This window comes from Melanerpes formicivorus, unplaced genomic scaffold (genome assembly GCF_026170545.1).
Source record: "Melanerpes formicivorus ecotype bairdi unplaced genomic scaffold, bMelFor1.0.p_v2 SCAF_28, whole genome shotgun sequence".
NCBI classification, from domain to species: Eukaryota; Metazoa; Chordata; class Aves; order Piciformes; family Picidae; genus Melanerpes; species Melanerpes formicivorus.
The window spans coordinates 1662361-1684128 of NW_027142380.1; the positions used below are offsets into that span (position 1 = coordinate 1662361).

Genomic DNA, 21768 nt, shown 5'->3' on the forward strand with positions numbered 1-21768 from the left:
CTGCCTGAGGTTGAACGAGTCTGTAGTGCATGTCAGTGCTGTCTTTATCCAAACCATTACACCAGAGCCATGTTTCATTTAGTCACTTTTTCTGGCCCACTGAAACATTTATATTGGGTTGAGCCTCAGCTCACCCATTCCCCCCATGGTCTGTGCCTTGTGCAAGGCAGTTAGGATAGCTAAGGGATAGGAAAAAAAAAATTAGTTCTACCTGATCCAGCCTCTGGTGCCTTTTTAACAGCTCTTTTTCAAAAGGAGACTGCAATTTCTTTGCCTCTTCCTCTTCCTTCTTCTGTCTGATGAACTGGTTTCGGCGTCGGTGCTCAAGCACCCGCTGCAGCTCTGGCTTGCTGTCCATACTCAAACCTCTGTGGATAAAAAGCAGGTAAATCAGGGCCAGAGTGCTTACACCCTGGAGAGTAACCACTGCCAGTTTGGCAACCCCCAAACTCCTCTCAGTCCTAAATGGAAACATAGGACATTGGTCCATAAACACGTCCTGGTCTATGAATCCATCCACAAGGCTTAAAGGTGTTACTGAGAGCACCTTACTGCTGGGATGGTGCTTTCAGCTGCCTGCCTTGGGTGGGCACTGCGTTTGCTGTCTGAGTGTGGGGTTTCTGATGCTGGAAGTTTTGCTAGTCCCATTTCATTGAGGTGCTACAGCTGTCTGGGTCGGGTGTGGAAAGGGGAGCCGCCACTGGCTTCTGCAGTCACTAGTTTCAATGATGTCGGTGACAGACTCAGCTGCGTTGAGGGCATTTTAAACACGGACGGTTTTTTTTTCCACCAGCAGGGGTAGTCATTGATCTGCAATGATTGTCCTGGACGTTGCTTTCCTACTCGTCGCATCGCAGTTTTGCTTTATAGCTGGGGACTAGCGATCCTTCTGTTGACATTGAGAGTTTGGGTCAAGAGGCCAAAATAAAACCCCCTTTCTTCTGGAAGCCAGAGCCTTTGCTGGTTGGGCAGACGTCTGGCTCCCCTTCGGCCACCCAAAGCTTCTCTGATGGAGAGGATCTACTCCAAGCTCTGTTCTGTGAGGGAACGTGGGAAAGGAGGCATGGCAAGGGCATGCAGGCAAGATGCAAATAAGTGGAAAAGAGATGAAAGAAGTTCTCCAAATGGATGTCATAAACCTAACACTTTGAATATAGCCACACTTAAATTTGGACACTAAGATGTACCTCCTGCAGCTGACCCCAGCTGCCTTCCCACCAGCTTCTGCTCCTCTGAAAGCATAGGAGTACTTATGGAGCCCTAGCCAGAGACCAAAACCTGAAGCTCCTGGGAAGCTGAACATAATCTGATACTCACATCCCCAGGACTTGGTATTTGGGCCAGTTCTATTTAACATCTTCATTGATGACTCTGATGAGGTGATTGAGTGCACCCTCAGCAAGTTTGCAGATGACACCTAGTGGGAAAGTCCATCTGCTGGAGGTGAGAAAGGCTTTGCAGAAGGATCTCAGCAGTCTGGATCAGTGGCCAACTGTATGCCATTCAACAAGGCTGAGTGGGTCCTGCACCTCAGTCACAAAAACCCCATGCAATGCCACAGGTTTTGGGAAGAGTGGTTTGAAAGTAGCTTGGCAGAAAGGGATCTGAGGCTGCTGGTCAACAACTGGCTGAGCATGAGCCAGCAGTGTGATTAGCAGCCAAGGCAGCCAACAGTGTCCTGCCTTGTATCAGGAATAGTGTAGCCAGCAGGAGTAGGGAAGAGATTGTACCCCTGTACTCAGCACTGGTGAGGCTTCACCTTGAATACTGTGTTCAGTTTTGGACCCCTCACTACAAAAAGGACAGTGAGGTCCTGGAGTATGTCTGGAGATGGGGAACAAGGCTGGTGAGGGATCTTGAACACAAGTCCTATGAGGAGCAGCTGAGAGAGCTGGGGTTGTTCAGCCTGGAGAAGAGGATGCTGAGGGGACACCTCATTGCAGTGACCTGAAAGGAGGTGGGGTTGGCCTCTACTCCCAGGTAACAAGTAATGGAATGAGAGGAAATGGCCTCAGGTTGCATCAAGGGAGGCTTAGATTGAATATTAGGAAAAATTTCTTCACTGAAAGGGTCATTTGCTACAGGAACAGGCTGCCCAGGGAAGTGGGACACCCCTGAAAGTGTTTAAAAGATGTATGGATGAGGAGCTTAGGGACATGGTGTAACAGATGTGTACAGGGAGATGTTAGGCTACGGTTGGACTCAAAGATCTTAAGGTCTTTTCCATGAATTCAGGGCAGACTATTGCAACTGCACAGTTTTGTGTTGCTGAAGAATAGATCATTAAGAAGTGGTCAAGGCTAAATTTATTCATCTAACTTCTGCAGCAGCAGCTGAAAGGCAAGCTTCCAAAAAAATGTAGGACTAGAATGAGTTGACTGAAGTTGTATTTTTGAGAGGAAGGAATTGAAGGTCTGAGAAGCAGTATGGCCTGACCACTTTTGTGGGATGGGTTTAACATTTGTTTGAACTAAAGGGCTGAGAGCATTTACCACACCCTGCTGTAAAATGTGAGCTGTTTGGTTCCTGTGAGTGGATGTTTGCTTTGAGGTGAAGCGGGGACCTCCCCATGTCTGTGCTAAGGTTTTGGTGGGTCAGGGTGTGCTATTACCACAAAGCTTCTCCTTGGCACTGGGAGGTTTCTGTTGACCAAAGGTTGGTTGGTTCATTCTTACCAAGCTCATTTTAAAGCAGAGATATCAAACCCAGTGGACTACAGAACTTTCTTGGCAAAGTGACAAGCACTGAGGTGCTATCTCACATCAGAAACTGAACTGGCAGGCAGAAGGAAACACTCTCCAGGTGCAGCAAACCTCTGTGCTGTCACTGGGGACTGGTACTTGCATCCTTCCAGTGCCACATTTAACAATGCTTCCTATTTGTTTGTGGTTTGGTTGGTTGGTTTTGGGTTTTTTTTTTGCTTTATGACAGGACAAAGTTCATGGCAGTATCAGTGAAGGTACCAATAGTGTTGGCCTCAGAGCTGTCATGATGGTTTTTCAAGGCAGGAAGAACTGTATACTGCAGATATGCTTTTCTCAAGGCTTCAGAGGAAGCAAACCTGCCTTGGCATGCTGGAGATCCAGCTTGCAATGCTGCCTGTGGATTTAGGGTTTGTTGCACAAGGTGCTAATTTGAGTTGCTTCTCCCTGCTGCTTAAGGGAATAAACCAACAGCAAAGCAGAAACAGGAGTGAGTTGTAGATCATTCTCCCTCTCCCCTCCTCCCCTCTCTAACAACTTGTAGCAGAAAGCAAAATTGGAAGAGTCAGGAGTGACAAGAAGCCAGCAGTAGGGTTTGTTTCACATACTTGCTGAAAAATATTTGGGAGGCCAGAGTCAAAGCAGGTGTAAACACCTGAGCCATACAAGACTATAAGCAGAGGCACCAGGAGATGCAAGATGGCTTTGGTGGAGCTGCCTCCTACCAGGACCTGATAGCACCTGTGGATGTAATGTGGTGAGAGGCACAGAAATAGAGTACAAAGTTCTGATGTGCTTTTTGTTTGCCAGTTTGAAGTTCAGCTTTGTCACACGCCGAGGGGTCTGTACTCTGTCTGCTGCCATTTGTCTCTGCTACCTCTGTTGCAGGGATTTCTTGAATCTTTGTTCCATCTTGGTTAAACTCGAATGATCAAAGCCAATGCTGGTGGGTGGGCCTTTAAACTGGGCAGTATCCCTAGGCAGGATGTGGTCACTGTCATCCCAGAGAGTTTTAAAAATATCTGGGTGGTATAGTTGTATCTGCTGTGATGCCAGAGAACAGCCTGGGTATGGTCCTGTAATTCTTCTGTTTCTGGGAAAATCAAATCAAAGCCCAGCCCAGCCATTGCCAGGACTGATTAATGCAACCTGCTGGCAGGCTTGATTGTTTGCTGAATTAATATGTGTCTGCTTCTTGTGATTACTTTAGTCCTTTTGAACAGAGGCAGTGCTCCTTTTAATTAGGTGGCCAAAGCGCTATCGTGTCAGGATATTTCAGGGTGTTCAGAAAATGTTAATATAAAGCCAGAAGATTTCCTGCTGTGCTTAAAAGCTTCTGATCTGAATGTGCTTTTATTGCACTGATGTTCAGACAGCTGCTGCAGAGGAATGATGTGGCTGTAAGTTCACAGTCATTGGTGACGTTTTCCTGATGTCAGATCTCTACCCCTAAAGAGTTAAACTGGGGTGATGGGGTGGGAGGTCAGGACCATGAAAACAGCCTAACTTTACCTGTTTCATTTTTAGGGAGATAGTTTTATAAGCTTCAGTGTATAAGAAGTCAGAAATAAGGGTCTTGTACAGATGATCTCAACTTGTTGTTCCCCCGTCTTTCAATGGCTCCATCCAGTCTGCAGCTCTTACTGCCTCTGGGTTGAACTTAAAGCCCACAAAGAATGCTGTACCTTGCTAGGCATTTGGCAAGTCAGTGATGGAGATATAAAAAAACCCAGGACCAGGGGCAAAACAGGGAGAAAACATGCATGGGGCATGGAGCAAGGGGCTGTAGAGATGCTTTGCATCTTCTTGCACTTGTGGCTTGAGGTTTTGAGGCTCAAATATGGGAATAGCAAGCAGCACCAGAAAGTGCTTCAGGATGGCAGAGCAGGGGCTTTTCGTTCTGCTTTAGTTTTAAAAGAAACTGTCACCTAAGAGAAAAGAGGAAAGGGCTACAGCAAGTTTTATGCTGTGTGTGTTTGCAAGTGAAGGGATTTATTGTGCCCTTCCAACCTTCAGGTTGTCACTGGCACTTGTGCCTTGGTTGCTGAGCTCCAACAGCTCAGCACCTCTTAGAGCGCTGCAGTGGCAAGCTGTGACCTCTTCTTACCTTTTGTGGTTCATCAACAGCTCTCTGTGCAGCTCCTGGTGGCTCTTCGAGGCTTTTACAGGATTGAGGAGTTTTTTAGGTTTGATAAGTTCTGGGTTTCCATCTATGTAGTCTGGGTGAGTCAGGATATTCCCGCCATCTGGTCGCTCCCGCTCTAGTTCAGTGTACATCGATGCTGGAAGAAAAGAGAGGTGTTTGTGTGAGAAATCTCACCCCTCCATGAGCTGGGAGCCTGCTGGAGCTTTTCTCTCCTGGGCAAGACAGAGCAGAAGAGCTGGTGCCTGCCCCAGCTGCTCGAAACCTGTGTCAATGTCTGTGTGCACTTGCCTGCTGTGGGTTTTTCAGAGGTTTTAAAAAACTACTCCCTGTGTGTTGTTGATGAGATATTTATTAATTGGATCACTTAAATGACTTGCCAGCCGCTTGCTTCAGTGGCTGCAGCGCTTAGTTCCAAGGATTAATTAATGCAAGATAGGTCTAACTAAAACTGGAAACAGCCACGGCTGTGGGCTGTGCTGAGCTGCTGCTTTGGCTGTCCTGGCTAAGGTTGAGGGGTCCCTTAGCACAAGAATACGTGGTGGAACTTGAAGGGCTTCCAAAAAAACAAGCCTGAGGAAGTGCTGCTCTATCTGAAATGTCAAGGAAAGATTTTTTGCTGCTGTCCTGGTGGCCTAATAATCAGGATCAAGCCCCGTGGCAAGAGAAGCACAATTCTCCCCAGCAGTGTGTGATCGTGCTGTAACAATGGGCATGTTCTGGGTGTAAGAGCAGGAGCCCACTGCTTTGGGATTGATGGCAGCTTGGATTTCAGGCGAACCGCAGGGCATGTTCACTGCTGGCATTTTTCAAGCGCTCTACATTGCTTCTTTACAAAACCCCCGATACAAAGTGAGTGCAAAGAGGAACTGCATGTGGTGGGCTGTGGCTTTAAATGCAGAGCACAGTGGGGCTGCCTACAATTATTCAGTGTACGGTCTAATCAGGGGCCTAGAAAGGGCAATTTATTCCTGACTATTCACTTGAGCAATTTGGACGTTTACCAGTAAGAACAAAAAGTCCTAGGAAAAGGGTGTAGGCAGCTCCCATGTCTGTAAGTGCTTCGTTATTGCAGTATTTTGGGGGGCCTAGTGTGAAGTTTTATGGGTTGATGGAGCAGCAAGGAAAACAGTTGTTTGGTAATGTTGCCTCTCTCTCTTATTGCAATCTCATGTATAAAAGGAATAAAACCCCTTTTAAAAGAAGGAATCAATAAAAAAGGCAAGAGAAAGCAGGCTGGGTCATTCTTTCACAGTCAGTAAGTGCTCACCAAATGTGAAGTGGGTTGCAATCAAACAGAATTGTGTAAGGAATAATACTGCTAAAGAAATGATTCAATATCAAACAACTCATTGAATGTTAATGTGACCGGGGCCCTACTGCTTTGGGAACAAAGAAAAACAAATCAGAGACCATTACAAGAGTGTAATTGGGGTGAATAGTTCAGTACATATTTAAAGGGTGCTTGGAAGCTGGAACCAGTGATTTCTTGGATCAAATTATTTTCCTCTAGGATCATACATCACTTCTGGCAGAGGGGAAGGTAGCGTGGTTTGATGGCAAGTGCCGTGCTGACTCAGACCCCTGTGAGATCGGACTCCACAGGTTGAAACTCATGGGCTCAGTGTTGCCGTCCAGAGAGATGCAGGGACTGAAGAACAGCCAGGGGTTAATGCAGCACAATTTCATGGCTAGTTTTTGTTAGGTGAAAGCCAGGTTTGGAGCAATGGGAAAAATGTGAGGTTTGCACTGGAGTAAAATTGATTTTTTTTCTTTTTCTTTTCTTCCCTCTTCTACTTACTCTGTTTTGGTTTGTTCTGGTGGGGTTTTTTGGTGGTGGTTTTTTTGTTTGTTTGCTTTCTATGGGAGAAGAGACAGAAAGAAACAAGGTACAAGAATCAATGGTTTGTTTTGGCATGAATGAAGTGGATGAGCTCCCATTTCAAATGGCAAAGCAATGTTTTAATTCTTCAAACAAAAAAGTCTCTCCATGGAGTGACTTAAATCAGATGCCAGGTGTTTTCAATGGAAACAGGCTTTGGACAGCTATGCCAACAGACAAGCCTCAGTATCACTGTGTTGTCCTGTCGCCCTTTCCCCACTGTTCCTGTGCCACTGTTTTAGATCAGAAGCTGCCTCTGGTGACAGAGATGCCCACAAGTGATTGTGTGCTTGGACACCAGCTCCTGCCACATGGCAGAAGGGCTGAGGCGTATCGATCTTGGATTTGCCCATCTTAAATCCACCTGTGGTGCTCTGCCAGGGGATAATGCAGCAAGCAGCGAGCATGGAAGGATTACACAGCCAACCAAGCCTGAAGGAACAGCCTGGATGCTGTAAGTGGCTGTAACTGTAGTGACTTTGGTGTTTGGTTTTCTTTTTTTTCTATACCAAGTAGCTCTCAGGCTCTGCTGGTAAGTTGTACTAGCTCTTGGGTCACTGGTGCAGCACTTTTGCTTGTAAAGTACGTTTTCCCCCCTGCTTTCTTGATGTACGTGTTTGCTTTTGCAGCTCAGGAGTGAGAGTCCCTTATTCCCTACCTACAAGTCCCAGGTCCTGGGATTTTTGCTTGGGGCAGTCTGTCCCCACATCCACACAGTGCTAATGCCCAGCAGTGTATAGCACTGTTGCACAGTGTCACCCAGCCCTTCAGTTTGTTCTTGTGGTGTTTCCATCCCCCATACACTGAGGATGATCAGGGAAGGATCCCTCCTGTCTTGGGAGACCTTCTGCTTATGTAACGTTTTGGGGAGCACCACAGTGAGCCTGGAGGTTTTGAATTGGCTAGAGTGGTTATTTTCAACCTAACCTTGCATGGCTGAGGCTTGCAAAGCAGCAGCAGTTTATTAGTCTATTCACTGAAGGCAGATGGGGAGCTTTTTCCTGAGACTAGTAGAAATGAATATACTTGGAAGGAAAGAGTGGGAGGAATTGAAACTGACTGGAAGTGTTTCTGACCAGGGGGCTGTTAAATCAGCATGTTCTCACAATGAACAATACTGTGGAGGCCAGGACACAGCAGGTGGCTCTGAGCTTAGTTTCACTGTGCTAGATGTGCCTAGGAGTGTGCAGACACCGACCCTGGAGGGTTTGGCTTCCAGTGGGTGTCCATACTGCTGTCCCCGGGACGAAGTCAAAACCTTGAGCTTGTCCCTGCCTAGGACTGGAAGGAGCCTTACTACAAGAATAACACTTTAAACCTCCAGAAGACCTTAGTCTGGAACAATTCAAGGAATGTCTTCATTTGCATTGAGCAGGAAATGAAAAATGAGAATATAAAAATATTGGTGTGCCTGAAACACAGCTTGGGGTTATGCTGGGAGTAAGGACAGGGCATCCTTCCTCCTGCAGGTTGGCAGATAGGGACTCAGTGCAAAATGTTTCTCATGTAATAGATCTATCATCTTCAAGATCTGATGTAATTCATGTCGGTGTAAGGGGAGACAGACTGCTATCAGGCTGCTTTTTGTCATTATTTATAGTGCTAGAGGTATAAATCAAGCCAGGGCTCTGCAGTGGATTTACAGCAGGATGCCTGGTTTTGCATGATTCAGCTGTAGATCAATGAACAAGGCTCTGCTCTGGCACCTCCTTGGCCACCACCATAAATCAGCAAAAGGTGTTAGACGTTTTTATATTGTTCTTGGCAAGATCTACACAACCAAAAAAAAAAAAAAAAGTGTGAATTTTAATACCCTCTGCTGTACTGAGAAAGGCAGTGTGACCTTTGAAAGAGATCTGCTTTCAGGTGTTGCTTATAAAAGGTAGCTGTTTGCTCCAATGTACTCAGTTGTTTGCTTGCTTTTAAATGTTTTCCTTACTTCTAGAAACCTGAAGCTTTCTAGGAAAGGCACATTTCCAAGTGACTTTGCTGTAAGTAAAAGGCCAGGCTTACAGGGCTACTGGCAGGTACTTGCACTACATGTATGGTGTGATCTCCTCTCCCAGCCGTAGCTGTGAAAGAAGCTCCCGGTCTTGATTAGTTTTCTAGGAGACCCCGCAGGGAATATTCAACATCTTTGAGAGGGCCCAGAAACCAACCACCCTCCTGCCCCAAGCTGAGGGTTTGGCTGGAGGAGAAAAATGACATTTCAATATCCTGGTCTGTTCTGCCCTCAAGCAACCCCTAAATTTCTGATCAGACTGCCTGCAAATGCTTATAAACACCCTAGTCTCTGGGAGCCTTGGGAGAAAATCATCAGCCTGCGATCCTGGGGCATATAGTTTCCACTTCTGATTATGCTCAGCTGCAGTCTTTCGGTCAACAAGGCATCAGGGAGTTTTGGTGCAGCATTAAATGTATTTGAAAACCAGAATGTTGAAAGCAATACATTAAGTATACCCTACTAGGAGGGTGTGCAGCTTGGGATGCTAAGCAGCTTTTGTGCAGCCCAAGGCAAGGAGAAAGATTTTATCCTGCCCCTGGAGAGGAGGAAGAGGAGGAGTGGCTCATGCCCAGGCTGAGGAATGGGGACCTCTTGAACAGCTCAGCTGTGGCTGGAGCTCAGCTATGCAGAGCTATGCTGCTGCAGCTCTTTGGTTTTCCCTCACTCGTAGGAGATGCCCTGCACAGAGCATTTATTTAGGAATAAACAAGTTGTCACTTTGTGGTGGGTTTCCCTGTGAACCCCTCTCTGTAAGGGCTGAGTGCTGTCTGCTGCTGCCCGTGCTGCTACTGGCAGCCTGCTTCACTGTCCTGTTGGGAGGGAAATAATCCCCAGGAATGTTAAGGGGATTAATGGCCCTGGAAAGGGCAGGTAACCCGAGGGGTGCAGCTCTGCTTACGGCTGCCTGCTTGGCTCCAGCTGTTCTTCTCAAGGAGAAAATCAAAAGAGGATGAAAAGAAAATAATCCATAGCTGGTGGGTTTAGAAAGCTGTAGGGTGGAGGTCTGGGGTCATACTCAGCACCTCTCAATTTGGGACTGTATAGGAGAAGGGAGGGTGCAGCAGGTCACAAGCTGCTTTTTGCAGGGTTTCATGTGAAATGCCTCTTCACCTTTTGACTTTTATTTTGCCAAGCTCTCTGTGCCATTCTGCCCCTCTGTGACCTGCTGGCCCTTCCCCTGTGGTTTTTCAAGCCACCTGCAAACTGCATTTCTCCTCCATCAGCACTGCATCCCTGCTCTGCAGCATGCCCTGCCCCATGCAGTGATGCCCTGTTGGTTGTCAGCATCCTTCACTCACAAAGCTGTTCATAGAATCATAGAATCAATAAGGTCGGAAGAGACCTCAAAGATCATCAAGTCCAACCTGTCACCCAAGACCCCATGACTACTAAACCATGGCACCAAATGCCACATCCAATCCCCTCTTGAATACCTCCAGGGATGGTGACTCCACCACCTCCCTGGGCAGCCCATTCCAATGGCTAACAACTCTCTCTGTGAAGAACTTTCTCTTCACCTCCAGCCTAAACTTCCCCTGGCACAGCTTGAGACTGTGTTCTCTTGTTCTGGTGCTGGTTGCCTGGGAGAAGAGACCAACCCCTTCCTGGCTACAACTTCCCTTCAAGTAGTTGTAGAGAGCAATAAGGTCTCCCCTGAGCCTCCTCTTCTCCAGGCTAAGCAACCCCAGCTCCCTCAGCCTCTCCTCGTAGGGCTTATGCTTGAGGCCTCTCCCCAGCCTCATTACCCTTCTCTGGAAAGTTCAAGAGTCTCAATGCCCTTAAATTGAGGGGCCTAGAACTGTTAGAATCATAGAATCAATAAGGTTGGAAAAGACCTCAGAGAGTCCAACCTGTCACCGAAGACCTCCTGACTAACTAAACCATGGCTTCAAGTGCTACATCCTATCCCCTCTTGAGCACCTCCAGGGATGGTGTCCCAGCAGCAACATCCCTAAGTATCTGTTTCTTATTGTTGATGCCAGCTTCTGCAGCACAGCTCAGTGTTTAGCTTCAGGTGCAAGCTATAATGCAAAAGTAGTTTGCTGTCTTTTACTTCTGCTGCTTGTGTCATTTGTAAGCTGATTTTCCAAACAGAGCATCTGGGGAGAGGTTTGTTGATAGGGGCAGATGATTACTAAAGTGTCCTTTCTGGGAAGAGAATGGGCCTCTGTCAAATACCACCCACATCAAAGCAGGCAGAAGGCATTATTTGGGAATGGGATCTAACTTCAGAGGATATTGCTCTTTGTTATTCTGTGAAACCCTGTCGCTTGGTAGAAGGGGTAAGACCAAGCAAAATCCTCAGGACACCCAGAGTCAAACCCCTGGATCTAGGTTTGTAAACCCACTGACCTAAGGGACCATTTCCTGGGCAGAAATGATTACTTAACACTATGGCTACAGAGAAGAACCTCTGGTTTTTGGGTGCTTGGGGTTTATTCATGAATGTGTCTTTTTAAAAGAACCAACAGATTAATGAGGGGCTGCTGAAAGAAGCTGGTCATACACATCCTGCAGGTAAGGAGACTGCAAAGCAAACACACTCCATACAGGCCAGCAGAGCTGGTTTAAAGCTATTTACACAAGGAACCTGACCCTGGGAAACAATGCGAGTTTCTGACACATTTAACTGCAATCCTTGGAGGGAACCTTCCCTTTTCTGGGCTACACCTTCTAATAGTGTGAGGGAACCATACCTCACACCCCTTCTCCTTGGGAAGGCTGAGAGAAGCCAGCCTGCCCTTACACCTTACCAGGGTTTGCATGTGTAAGTGATGTGTGGGATCTTTAAACCAGCCTCAGCTCCTTTTAAGCACTGGGACATGCACACTCCTTCCTGTTAACCAAAAGTTAACAGTTTTTTTCCAGTTCAGAGCATGAACTTTCAGTCAGTGCATTTCCATTGTCTGAAATGGGGCTGGAGTTTGGCCCTGTGGCATTTCCCATGAGAGTGTAATGGCAGAAAAGGTCATGCTGTATGTTCAGTCCTACAGAGAAGGAAGCTAAGAGTTTGTCTTTCACTTTGGATTCTTGAACTGCTGATGGCATTTGCTGATTTGCATGGTTTTCCTATAGGTAACTATTTGTATTCTAGAAACACAGAACAGCTGTGGTTGGCATCATGCAGCAGTGAAACATTGGCATGTGAGCCCCAAAGCTTTGTGTGGTGAGAGCAACTTTTGGGTGTGCAGCCGCTTTGGATATACTGCTGGGAGGACAAGTGATTCAACCTCAGAGCTGGACACTTGCTTTTGAAGGTCACTTTCTGTGTGGTTGGTACATTCAGGGCAGAGTGAGGCACCCAGGTGCTAACTTCAGAGGGTGAGATGTGGGTGCTGCCTGACAGGGAGGGTGACAGTGCCTGGAAGCCCTTTGATGGATGGGTCCTAACAGCTGAGCCCCAAAAATGTGCCTTAACACCCCAAGTGATCCCTGTGTTACTGTCGTGTAGCCATTCCTTCACATCAGGTTAATGGCTGCTGTGGCTTACTGCCCTGGTGATGGATGGTGATCTTAATAACGATGATGATGATCATAATTATAATAATCATATGGTGAGCCCAGATTGGCAGATGCTAATCATTGTCCTCTCTGGGTGAGATGATCCCAGCTCCCATCCTCACTGTGATTTTCCCCTCCTCTGGTTCCTGTGGTGCCAGCAGCTCAGGAAGATCTCATACGGAGGCACCTGGCACACTCCCCATGGCTTGTCACCGGGTGACCGTGTCACCGACAAACGATACGTGTGCTCCGGAAAGGAAGCAAAGAGCCTTTGTCTGCTTTTAATCTATAGTTCTTAATAATTAAGTAAGGCTAATTCTGGTATTTATAATGCAATAGGGTGAATGTGACTCAGTGGCCACCATCAGCAGCAGTTCCCAGCTATTGGGTGAGTGCCTCAGGGCAGCAGGTGTGCACACCCTGGGTATCCTCCTCAGCTTTTCTCAGCTCTAACATTCAGGAGCAAACCCCAGGAGGTCATGAGGGTGGACACAGAAATAAAACCCTGATGGAAATGTGAAATGAGGCAGGGGCACATGGCTCTGCAGTTCCTGGCCCCACTGCCAGGATGTCACCACTCTTCCTGCCTTTGCCTCTCTGCTGAGTACACACTGGGGATGGGACTGCCCTCCAGTACAGCTAATGCTCCCCACCAGTACAGCCAGTGTTCTCCCACCAGTATAGCCAGTCCCTCCAGTCCAGCCATTGCCCCCAGCCCTGCCTACTCTAGCCAAATACCATACCAGCATTGCAGCCCGTGCAGCTGGAGTCCCTGATTTACACCCTCGCCTTACCCACCCAAGCGGGGCATAGAGGGGTCTCTGGGCTCAGTCTGGGAAGCTTGCACACCACCACCTGCAATCACTGCAAATGTAAATGAACTTGGATGTCACCACGGTCACCCACTGAGCTTTGTGCTTCACGCACACCTATTTGGAAGAGCGAAATCCCAACAGGTCTGGGGCTAGCTGAGCTGTTTGCTACATAGAAGTTACCAGTTCCCTGTTTCATGTCAGCTAGTTCTCGAAGTGCTTGCACAGTCAGGAGGCAGCAAGATCCCCTCAGCCTGAAGTTCATTTAATTATCTTGGACTATGCCAAGCAAAGATAACAAGGCTGGGATCCCACTCTGTTAGCAGTCCCCCAGGGACCTCACCCCCCCTGCCTTTTGCAGGCACCACGCGGAGTGGCTTGTTTGGTTTTGTCAGGCAGTGACAGATGTTTATCAGCATTTCTCAGTCACAAAGTTACTTTTAATTTCTCCTCAAATATTTGCTCTGTGCACTTCCCCGCCCCTGAGGGAGACGCACATCAATCATTAATGAATGTTTTAACGCGGCTCAAAGGTATTTTGTTGAGCACAGAGAAAATTCTCCCACGTTGATTTGCAGCGATTGTATCAGCCGGAGCCCCCTGTCCAGCCCAGTGCCTCTCCCAGTGGGTTTGAATTGCAGTGTGGCTTTGCTTAGAAAATTCCTTGAGGGATAGGAGTTTGTTTTGAAAGGCAGAAGCAGAAGGATTCTGAGAAGCAGAAGCAGCTACTGAAGTATGAAAGTAACACGATATTGCAAATAAAATTTAAGCCAGGGTCCAAAGTCACCTGTGTGTAAACACTTAGGCAGCAGAGACTAATCCCATGGGGACCAGCAGACCGTCCCTGTGGTGAGGACCTGGCAGAAATGTGAAGACCACCCTGGAGCAGCTAGTGAGGGACCCTGGACTTACCTGATTTCTGCAGAGCAGCCTTGGGGAGCCCGGGGGAAAGGTGCTGCCCTGTGCCCCACGCCATGGGGCTGCAGGGGCTGAGGCTGGCACTTCTGCTCGGCTGTGCTCGCGCCTGCATGACTTTTGGCAGGGTCCAACGAAGCTGCCTGGCTCCTGCCAGGTCTCTCTGGCAGGAACAGGGACGGAGGATCACGTGGAGGTGGCTGCTGCACCGGTGCTGCCTCTCTGCTGCTCTCACCACCCTACTGGGACCACACCAAGGGCTGGAGCTCACCTGGCAGGTGCCAGTGGCTTTGCCCACTCCTCAGTGCTCAGTCCCAAAGGTCTCTCTGCCACCCTGAAAACTTTGTGCCTTTGCTCTTCGTTGCTGGATGATGTTCTCCCAGGACAGATGAACAAGCTGAGCGTCTGTTTCCCCCAAAGTAAACAGCTCTGTGCGTGCCCAGGCGCCCGAGCAGCCCGCTCAGCACAACTGCTGCTGCCGGCAGAGAGGTTGTGTCCCTGCTCCACGGAGGACGATTTCTCCTCCTAAGCATGCCCTAACCATGCTCCTGGAGAAATCAGATCGCCCCAGAGGAAGCCGCACGCCCACTCTCTTTAGCAACCACTGCAACAGCCAAGCCCGGCACCAGGGCAACCGCTCGAGTTATCGTGATTGTTCCCTGGAGTGTCGCAACACCCTGTCAGCTACCGACTGCTGCACGGGCCCGGGGGAGCAGCTGCTGCACCCCATGGCTTAGGGCTGCGGGAGGCACAAGCAGGCCCTGCATGGAAACAGGGGCATCCTGCTGGCACAAGGTCTGGGTGATGCTCCTGCATCACTGCCCCAAGGTCTCATGCTTCTGAGATGCAGCCCTTGCCTGGATTTGGCTTCTTGTTCCCTTCCTCAGTGTGGCTGAAGGTACCATGTTCGTTAGCTTTGAATTACCACAGGCCTGGGAAACCAGAGGCTGCAAAGCTAGAGGAGAAGATGGAGTTAACTCCCCCAGCAGGTCCTTTTGTCTTTTAGGTGGATGCAGCAGTCCAGCTCTGCCCAAGTTGCCCCATGTCAGCCTACAAATGGCCAGCATTTTGGTCCCAGGAGGTGGGCAGAGACAGAGTGAAACCATATTCACTCAGAAGAAGGGGATAAGGGAAGCTGGAGGGCACTGGCATGTGTACAGTCACATTCACGTGCTGTGGCACCCATGGGTGCATGCATGGCATGGGTCACATCTTGGTCTAATGCTGTTAGCCCTGAGAAGGACTGGAGAAAGAGGCCAGGGGTGCTTGTTCACTTATTTTCACCTCTCCACATTTTGCTCTTCCCCACATCCCAGTATTTTCTTCCATTCCAGCCCTGTTTTCCAGCCAAGTCTCATCAGTGCTGGATGTGACCAGAAACCCCAGCCTCTCCCTGCTCACCTCTCAAAGCTGCTGGCACTCACCTGAGCTGCTGCTCCTGGGCTTCCCACTTCCACTTGGACATTTGGACTGAAGGGAATATTCTTTCTAGAAGAAAAGAGAGAAATGAAAATGACTGTTGCTCTGTTACAGATGAAACGTGGGAGGAGCTGCTGGTCATCTGCTACTAGAGACTTAAACATTTTTTTTCCATCTCCTGACCAGAAGCTGTTAAATCTAATTGACATGGAGCATCAGATCCAGGAGATGAGAGGCAGGTTGGTCTGCATTCCCCTGTGCTTGGTGAGTGCATACGTGTCCTTGTGCAAGCATAGTCAGCCCATCCTGACCAGCTGTGGGTTAGACACAGACAGGATTTTGAAGATACCATGCAACATTTGCCCCTAGACCAAGGGTGTGGTGGAGGAGAGGGCTTTAGGGAGGGAGGGTGTGCAGTTTGCTCAAACTGCACCTGCCTTGCAGCCCATATGTGCCCCATGAGCTTTTCATGGCTGTGTAGATTCCCCTCACATCACCCATTGCCTTGTAGCCTGGCTGCTCACTGGACACTCCAAAGAATCACCTGGCTCAATTTTAAACTGAAAAAGAGATAGATGCACATTTGTATGTCTGCCCTCAAGTTGTCTTTGAATAGGCTAAAGCTCAACACCTGGTGCTAGGCTTTGGGTCTGTCAGTTCACTGAAGATGTGTGTGCGTAAATGTAGACCTGTCTTGACCTCCTGAGCAAGTGTGGTTATGGCTGGTAGATGTGGGAGTAGAAAAGGTCTGTGATCCACCAACATCTTCTCTCAACTGAGTAAAACAGTTTGGGAACAGGCAAGCTAAAATTTCTGGACACATATCTGTCTGATAAGCCCTAGTGCCTGACCACTTGCACATCTGGGGTCCTCTCTGCAGGGAAGTGGGTTTGTAGGGTGCTTAGGACCTCCTGTCCTGAAGCAAAGGACTCTTAATGGCAAAATTGTTTTGCTAGGAGCTCCTTGCACAACGATTGTCTTTGCTACCTAAATTAGTAAGCAATCTCACCCTGTGCTCCTGAGTCTCTGAGATTAACAAACAGCCTTTGTATTCCTGCTGTAGCTCCCTGCAAGTTATTGTGTGAAGGCGGCTCATTGCTGGGTGATATTTATCTGGAGTGGCTCCTGCAGACAAGTTGCGTCATTCACCAACTGCCCCCATGTTCCTGATGGTGTACCTTCATGTCCTAGGAGAAGGTGACATGGGGAGCTCACTCCAGTATCCCTCATTATGTCTACTGTGCTCAGCGTGATCCTGTATTGCTGTGAGTGCTGTGGGGGATTTGCAGGCGAGGTGTCGTGCAGCACAAGTACAGGCTGGGTGACAAGTGGATCGAGAGCAGCCCTGCAGAGAAGGACTTGGGGGTGCTGGTTGGTGAGGTGCTTGACATGAACTGGCAATGTGCCCTAGCACCATAAAAAGCCATCTGTATCCTGGGCTGCATCAAAAGATGTGTGGCCAGCAGGTCAAGGGAGGCAATTCTGCCACTCTGCTGTGCTCTTCCGAGACCCCACCTGGAGTACTGTGTACAGTGCTGGAGCCCCCAACACAAGAGAGACATGGACCTGTTGGAGGGGGTCCAGGGGAGGGCCACAAAGATGATCAGAGGACTGAAACACCTCTCCTGTCCTGTGAGGGCAGGCTGAGGAAGTTGAGTATGTTCAGTCTGGAGAAAAGAAGGCTTCAGGGAGACCTCAGAGTGCCCTTCCAGGACCTGAAGGGGGCCTACAGGAAAGCTGAAGAAGGACTCCTTACAAGGTCATGTGGTGATAGGACAATAGGCAATGGTTTTAGACTAGTGCAGGATAAATTTAGATTAGACATTAGGAAGAAGTTCTTTGCTATGAAGGTGGTGGGACACTGGAACAGGTTGGCCAGAGAAGTTGTGGACACCTCATCCCTGGAATGTTTAAAACCAGGCTGGATGAGGCTTTGAGCAACCTGGGCAAGTGGGAAGTGTCCCTGCCCATGGCAGCAGGGGTGGAATTAGATGATCTCTAAGGTTTCTTCCAACTCAAGTCATTCTATGATTCTATAATCTGGGTGAAGGGGGAATTGGGGAGAGGAAAGGGGGGGTGGGCAGGGGGATGAGGTGGGTGTCCTCATGCCAGGAGCTGGCAGAATCATAGAATTGGTTTGGCTGGAACTCTGTCATGGCTGTGCTGAATGTGCCCCTGGGCTGTTACTGATGGGTGACTGTGTGGTTAATGAATGAGTACTGGGAGGAGGAAGGTGGCTTGGGGGGGGAGCCCACCCCGGGGGGGGGAGCCCACCCCAGGTCCTCCTTACTGTGGCTGTACATTAGATTGACTTTGAACTGCTGAGTGACTCTGCCAAATGATGTTGGCTGCTGGCTGTCCTTTCTCTAGCCAGCTGCTGTGACACCAGGAGCTTCCTTGTGTAGACAGGTCTCCTGTGTATTTAAAACCCCCAGACATGTCAAGTGAGTGCCCAACACAAATAGTGGCTTTTCCAGGGTTGTGTAATGCAGCCAGCTGATGTGAATGCAGCAGCAGAGAGATAACACTGCCGCCAAGCTGGGCTTGCTGTCCTCCTGGCCACCGCGCCAAGGAGCCTGGGTGCAAGCTGTGAATTACAGAGCAGACAGCTCTGCCTGGCCCTGCCTGTCTCTATCTTTATTAAATCTCCACTCTCAGTGTGGGGTTGGGAGTGCAGCTCTGCTGCCAGTCATGACTGGTCTCCTGATCTGCAGACAAAATTCTGGCCCCAACAAAGTCACCCAGGGCTGAGACTTGAAGGCAGACAGCATTTCGCCTCTCACCGTAGGGAGGTCTTGGGGGCTGGTTTAATGTTTCCTCTGATGCATTCGTGCTAGACAGTGGCTGAGATGCTGCCTGTCATGGTGGGGACCAGCCAGGCGGCCCAGCCCTGCCTTCTAAGGCTTCCTGTGCCCTGGGCCCCAGCACAAACTTGGTGCAATTCCATTACAACCTAAGAAGTTGTACTGGTTGTACTGTGACCTTGGCAATGGCAGCGCTTTGCCCTGATACTCTGTCACCTCTGTGCTATGGGATGGCTGGAACGCACTTCTGCTAATCTCCACACAAGCCATGAGTTGTGTTTGCAGAGCAGGATGGCTTCTTGCACCTCGCCAGCTAACAGAGGGGAGTTAATGATTGCCCAGATGATAGACTTTTATCTGCTCCCCACAGGACAAAGCAAGGGACTGGACTCTGTCCCCAACACAGCTGGGCAGGAGGATGAGTACCACAGGAGTCAGAGATCTTCCTTTGTCACAGTGAGGGTTCAGACAGGGAGGGTGTACTGTAGTAAATGACTCCTACTTCCCAAAACATCCCCAAGCCCCCACGTGAAAACCGCTTCTGTGTCCACTGCTACTGCATGCTGCCAGAAGTAGGAAGTAGTGAACCTGGCATCCGATGGTAACACTGTGCCCCTCTGTAGGTGAGCAGAACAGATGAAGTATGCCAGGCAGATGGAGAAGGAACTGCCCCAAGCCCACACGATGCTTCAATAGGTGGCAGCAGCATCCAGAACGCAGCGACTCTGGCCAGGGAATTTCTCCAGCAAGAGGGGGAGCATCCTGGATGGGATCATGCTGGTGGGAGCAGGTACCCCTGGCCCAAAGGCCAGCTCCTGCTTCAGATCCCCAGCCTGCTTCAACCATGTCAGTCAGGAGCCCTACCACCTGAACTGAAAATAGCCTGGCCATTAGGTGGGGTTAAATGTAGCAAAGCAACATGAAGTATCGACAGTAGGTAGTCTTATGTTCTGCTTTTACTGTTCTATGTTACTCCCAACATCCTGGGCATCATTATGTTGCAGCAGGAATGTTCCTGGCCCTGACTCCAATACAAAGAACTCCTGCAGCAAGAGTTTGGAGGCAATTTTGTAGCTGTGGGCTGCTTGGACCCACCAGCTCTAAGCAGGCATCCGCCTCCACGGCTCCCTGCTCAGGGAGTGCAATGCTCCTGCTGCAGCTCAAGGCAAGCCTCCCTGGATAAACCATTAATCAGTGTTACCTGTCCCACACGTGGGCACTCTAATATCTACTTGTAGCAAAACTGATAGCTGATAATTTTGGACCATGTTTGTGCTTTGATGCAAGTGGTTAGGGAAATGAGCTGCTGGTGTGGTCAGAGTGTGAGCCACAGAAGAGGTGAGGAGGATGGCTTCAGGCAGGTACGGATTCATACAGGTGCCATTAAGGTGCAGTGTTGTAACATCTACATTGTGCTGTAGCCAATGTTTGAGCTAATAAATTAGGCAAGAAATTGCTGCAATCAGATCATGGTGATAAAGAGGTATTATAGTGGGTGAAATGTCACCCAGACTGAGAACTGATGTGAATCTCCTACAGACCTGGTTTTGGGAAGGAAGCACCATTAGCAGGGCTGAAAATTACCCAGTGCATGAGCTCAGAGGATGGTACTTTGCCCATAAGGAGCTGTAGCAGCTGTTGACATCAGTGTTCAATGAATGAACTGATTAAAATAGTCTTATTGCTTAACCCAGGGGCTGTGAAAGAAGTTGTCATGACCTGGAACAAGGCATTGATGGTTGGCAGATCGAAGCCAGCATTTCTCTGTGTGATGAAGCCACAAAACATGCCATTTAGAAGTTAGCCAAATTGTACTCTACCCCTGCTTTCAATTAGCTCCAAATACGCTCTTGCTGCTCCCAGTGCTCTGTATAAAAATGTCTCTTACATGCTCCTGGATGCTGAGATACCTCTAAGCTGTTGCCCAAATCTCCTGTGTTATGGCTGAATTCTGGTCTGTCTGTTCATTTGCAGCATCTGGGACTGATCCAGGGACCTCAGTGAAATCACTGGAAGAAACTTTTGAGGATTAGTAAGACTTTTTCCCATCTGTGATGTCAATGCACAGAGATCTGTCAGCTCAATTGTTTTGCTGCACAGTCTCACCATGTGATGTGTTGAGGCTTTTTTGATTCAGCAAGCTGGCACACATGTTTGCTGAGATGAAACCATGTTCTCATTAAGGAGAAGCACAATCAACAGCATGCTCCAGCACCTAATCACTGTTAACTCCCTGCTGGCCTTTGGCTGGATAAAGCACTGCAGTTTGGATGAATTTCCAAAATGTCTTGAGGGCTAGGAAAGGCAGCGGTCCCCCTCTGGATCTGGCAGACTGCTCTGCCCTCCTGGTGGAGGTCATGACGCAGCTGCTGTTGGGGCTGTTGAGAGAAACTGCAAGTGCCTCTCTCTGGCAGGGGCAGAGTGATGCTGGGTTCAGGAGAGTTACTCTCCAGCAGGGAGCTTGACCGTGCACATTCCTCTGCTCCCAGCTCATTGTCAGACACTGTTATTTTGGCAGGTTTTGCAATCGGGACTGGCAGGCACCCAGGAGCTGATGTCCAGGCACATCCCCAGCATTCCTGAGCCAGCAGCTATGAAATCTGCTGCCCTGACACTGCCCTTGTCATGGGAAGGGGTCTCAGCAGGGTCTCTGAACCACCACGGCAGCCCGTGCTTGCTCCAGCCCGGTGCCCAGCCCCATCTCTCCCTGTGCCAGGCTGCCTGCTGCCCTTCTCCAGCCCTGCACACAGCACACCTGCTCGGGGTGAGCAGGTTTTTCAAGTGATGCCATGGGCTTGTATTACTCCTGGTCGCTGGGCACAGCCATAGCTGATTTCACTATCGTATTGCAAAGGAGTCTGAGAAATATCAAGTTATTGGTGTAACATTTCATTACCACTCTTTTGACCTCTGCAAGTCTGCAGCGTTTCTTGGGAGGAGGAGGGTGGATGCTTGTGGCTGTTCCACCAGAGCAACCATCGGCCTGGGGGATTTTCTTTTGAAAATTTTTTGGTTTGGTTTTTGATTTTTTTTGGCAAATGCAGTTTGTAAATGTAGGCTTGCAGAAGGAGGCTGAGCTCTCAGTCTGGACAGGGAGCCAGGCTCACGTTACTGCAGCTCCCAGGCTGCTCTCGGGAAGCACCAGCCAGGTGGCCACTTTGCTGCCCAGTCAAATGGAAAATTGCAAATGCTTCAAATAGCACTTGATGTTATTTTATTCATAAACAAAACACAATTTGACCCAGATGAGTGCAGTGCTGACCTCTGCCTGTCTTTGTTACCAGTGCCGCTCCTCTCCCAAATCCTCCGGGTGGGGCTGGCCCCAGAAGGCAAGCCCAGCCCTCCTGCAGCCATGAAGGCTGGCAAATCGAGTCTGATTTCACAGACTGCCTGGAAAAACAGCGCAAGAAAGGCTAAAGAAGGGAAGCGACAGCATGGGAAGGGGAGCTCTGCAGAGCCGCCAGCTGCGGGGCAGGGACCCCTGCCGACCTCCCCGCTGAAGCTGAGCAAATGCTGCTCCCTGGCTGCGGCGTGGGGAGATGGAGTGCAACGCTCCAGACCTCTGCCGAAAATTTCCTGCTGATT

At 49.1% G+C, this 21768-nt stretch overlaps 1 protein-coding gene across 2 annotated transcripts in view; it reads right to left on the reverse strand.

Moving 5' to 3' along the window:
• The window catches only part of FAM107A (family with sequence similarity 107 member A), a 32706-nt gene that overhangs the window by 3630 nt on the left and 7308 nt on the right, over positions 1-21768 (reverse strand). The window contains exons 2-4 of one of the 2 annotated variants that reach the window (XM_068154235.1): positions 15385-15448; positions 4810-4984; positions 212-368 (exon numbers count right to left, since the gene is read on the reverse strand). In XM_068154235.1, coding sequence (XP_068010336.1) covers positions 212-368; positions 4810-4984; positions 15385-15448 — 396 coding nt within the window. Of the gene's footprint in view, positions 1-211; positions 369-4809; positions 4985-13957; positions 14591-15384; positions 15449-21768 lie in introns of those variants that run through there. The other variant, XM_068154234.1, reaches the window with a different exon arrangement.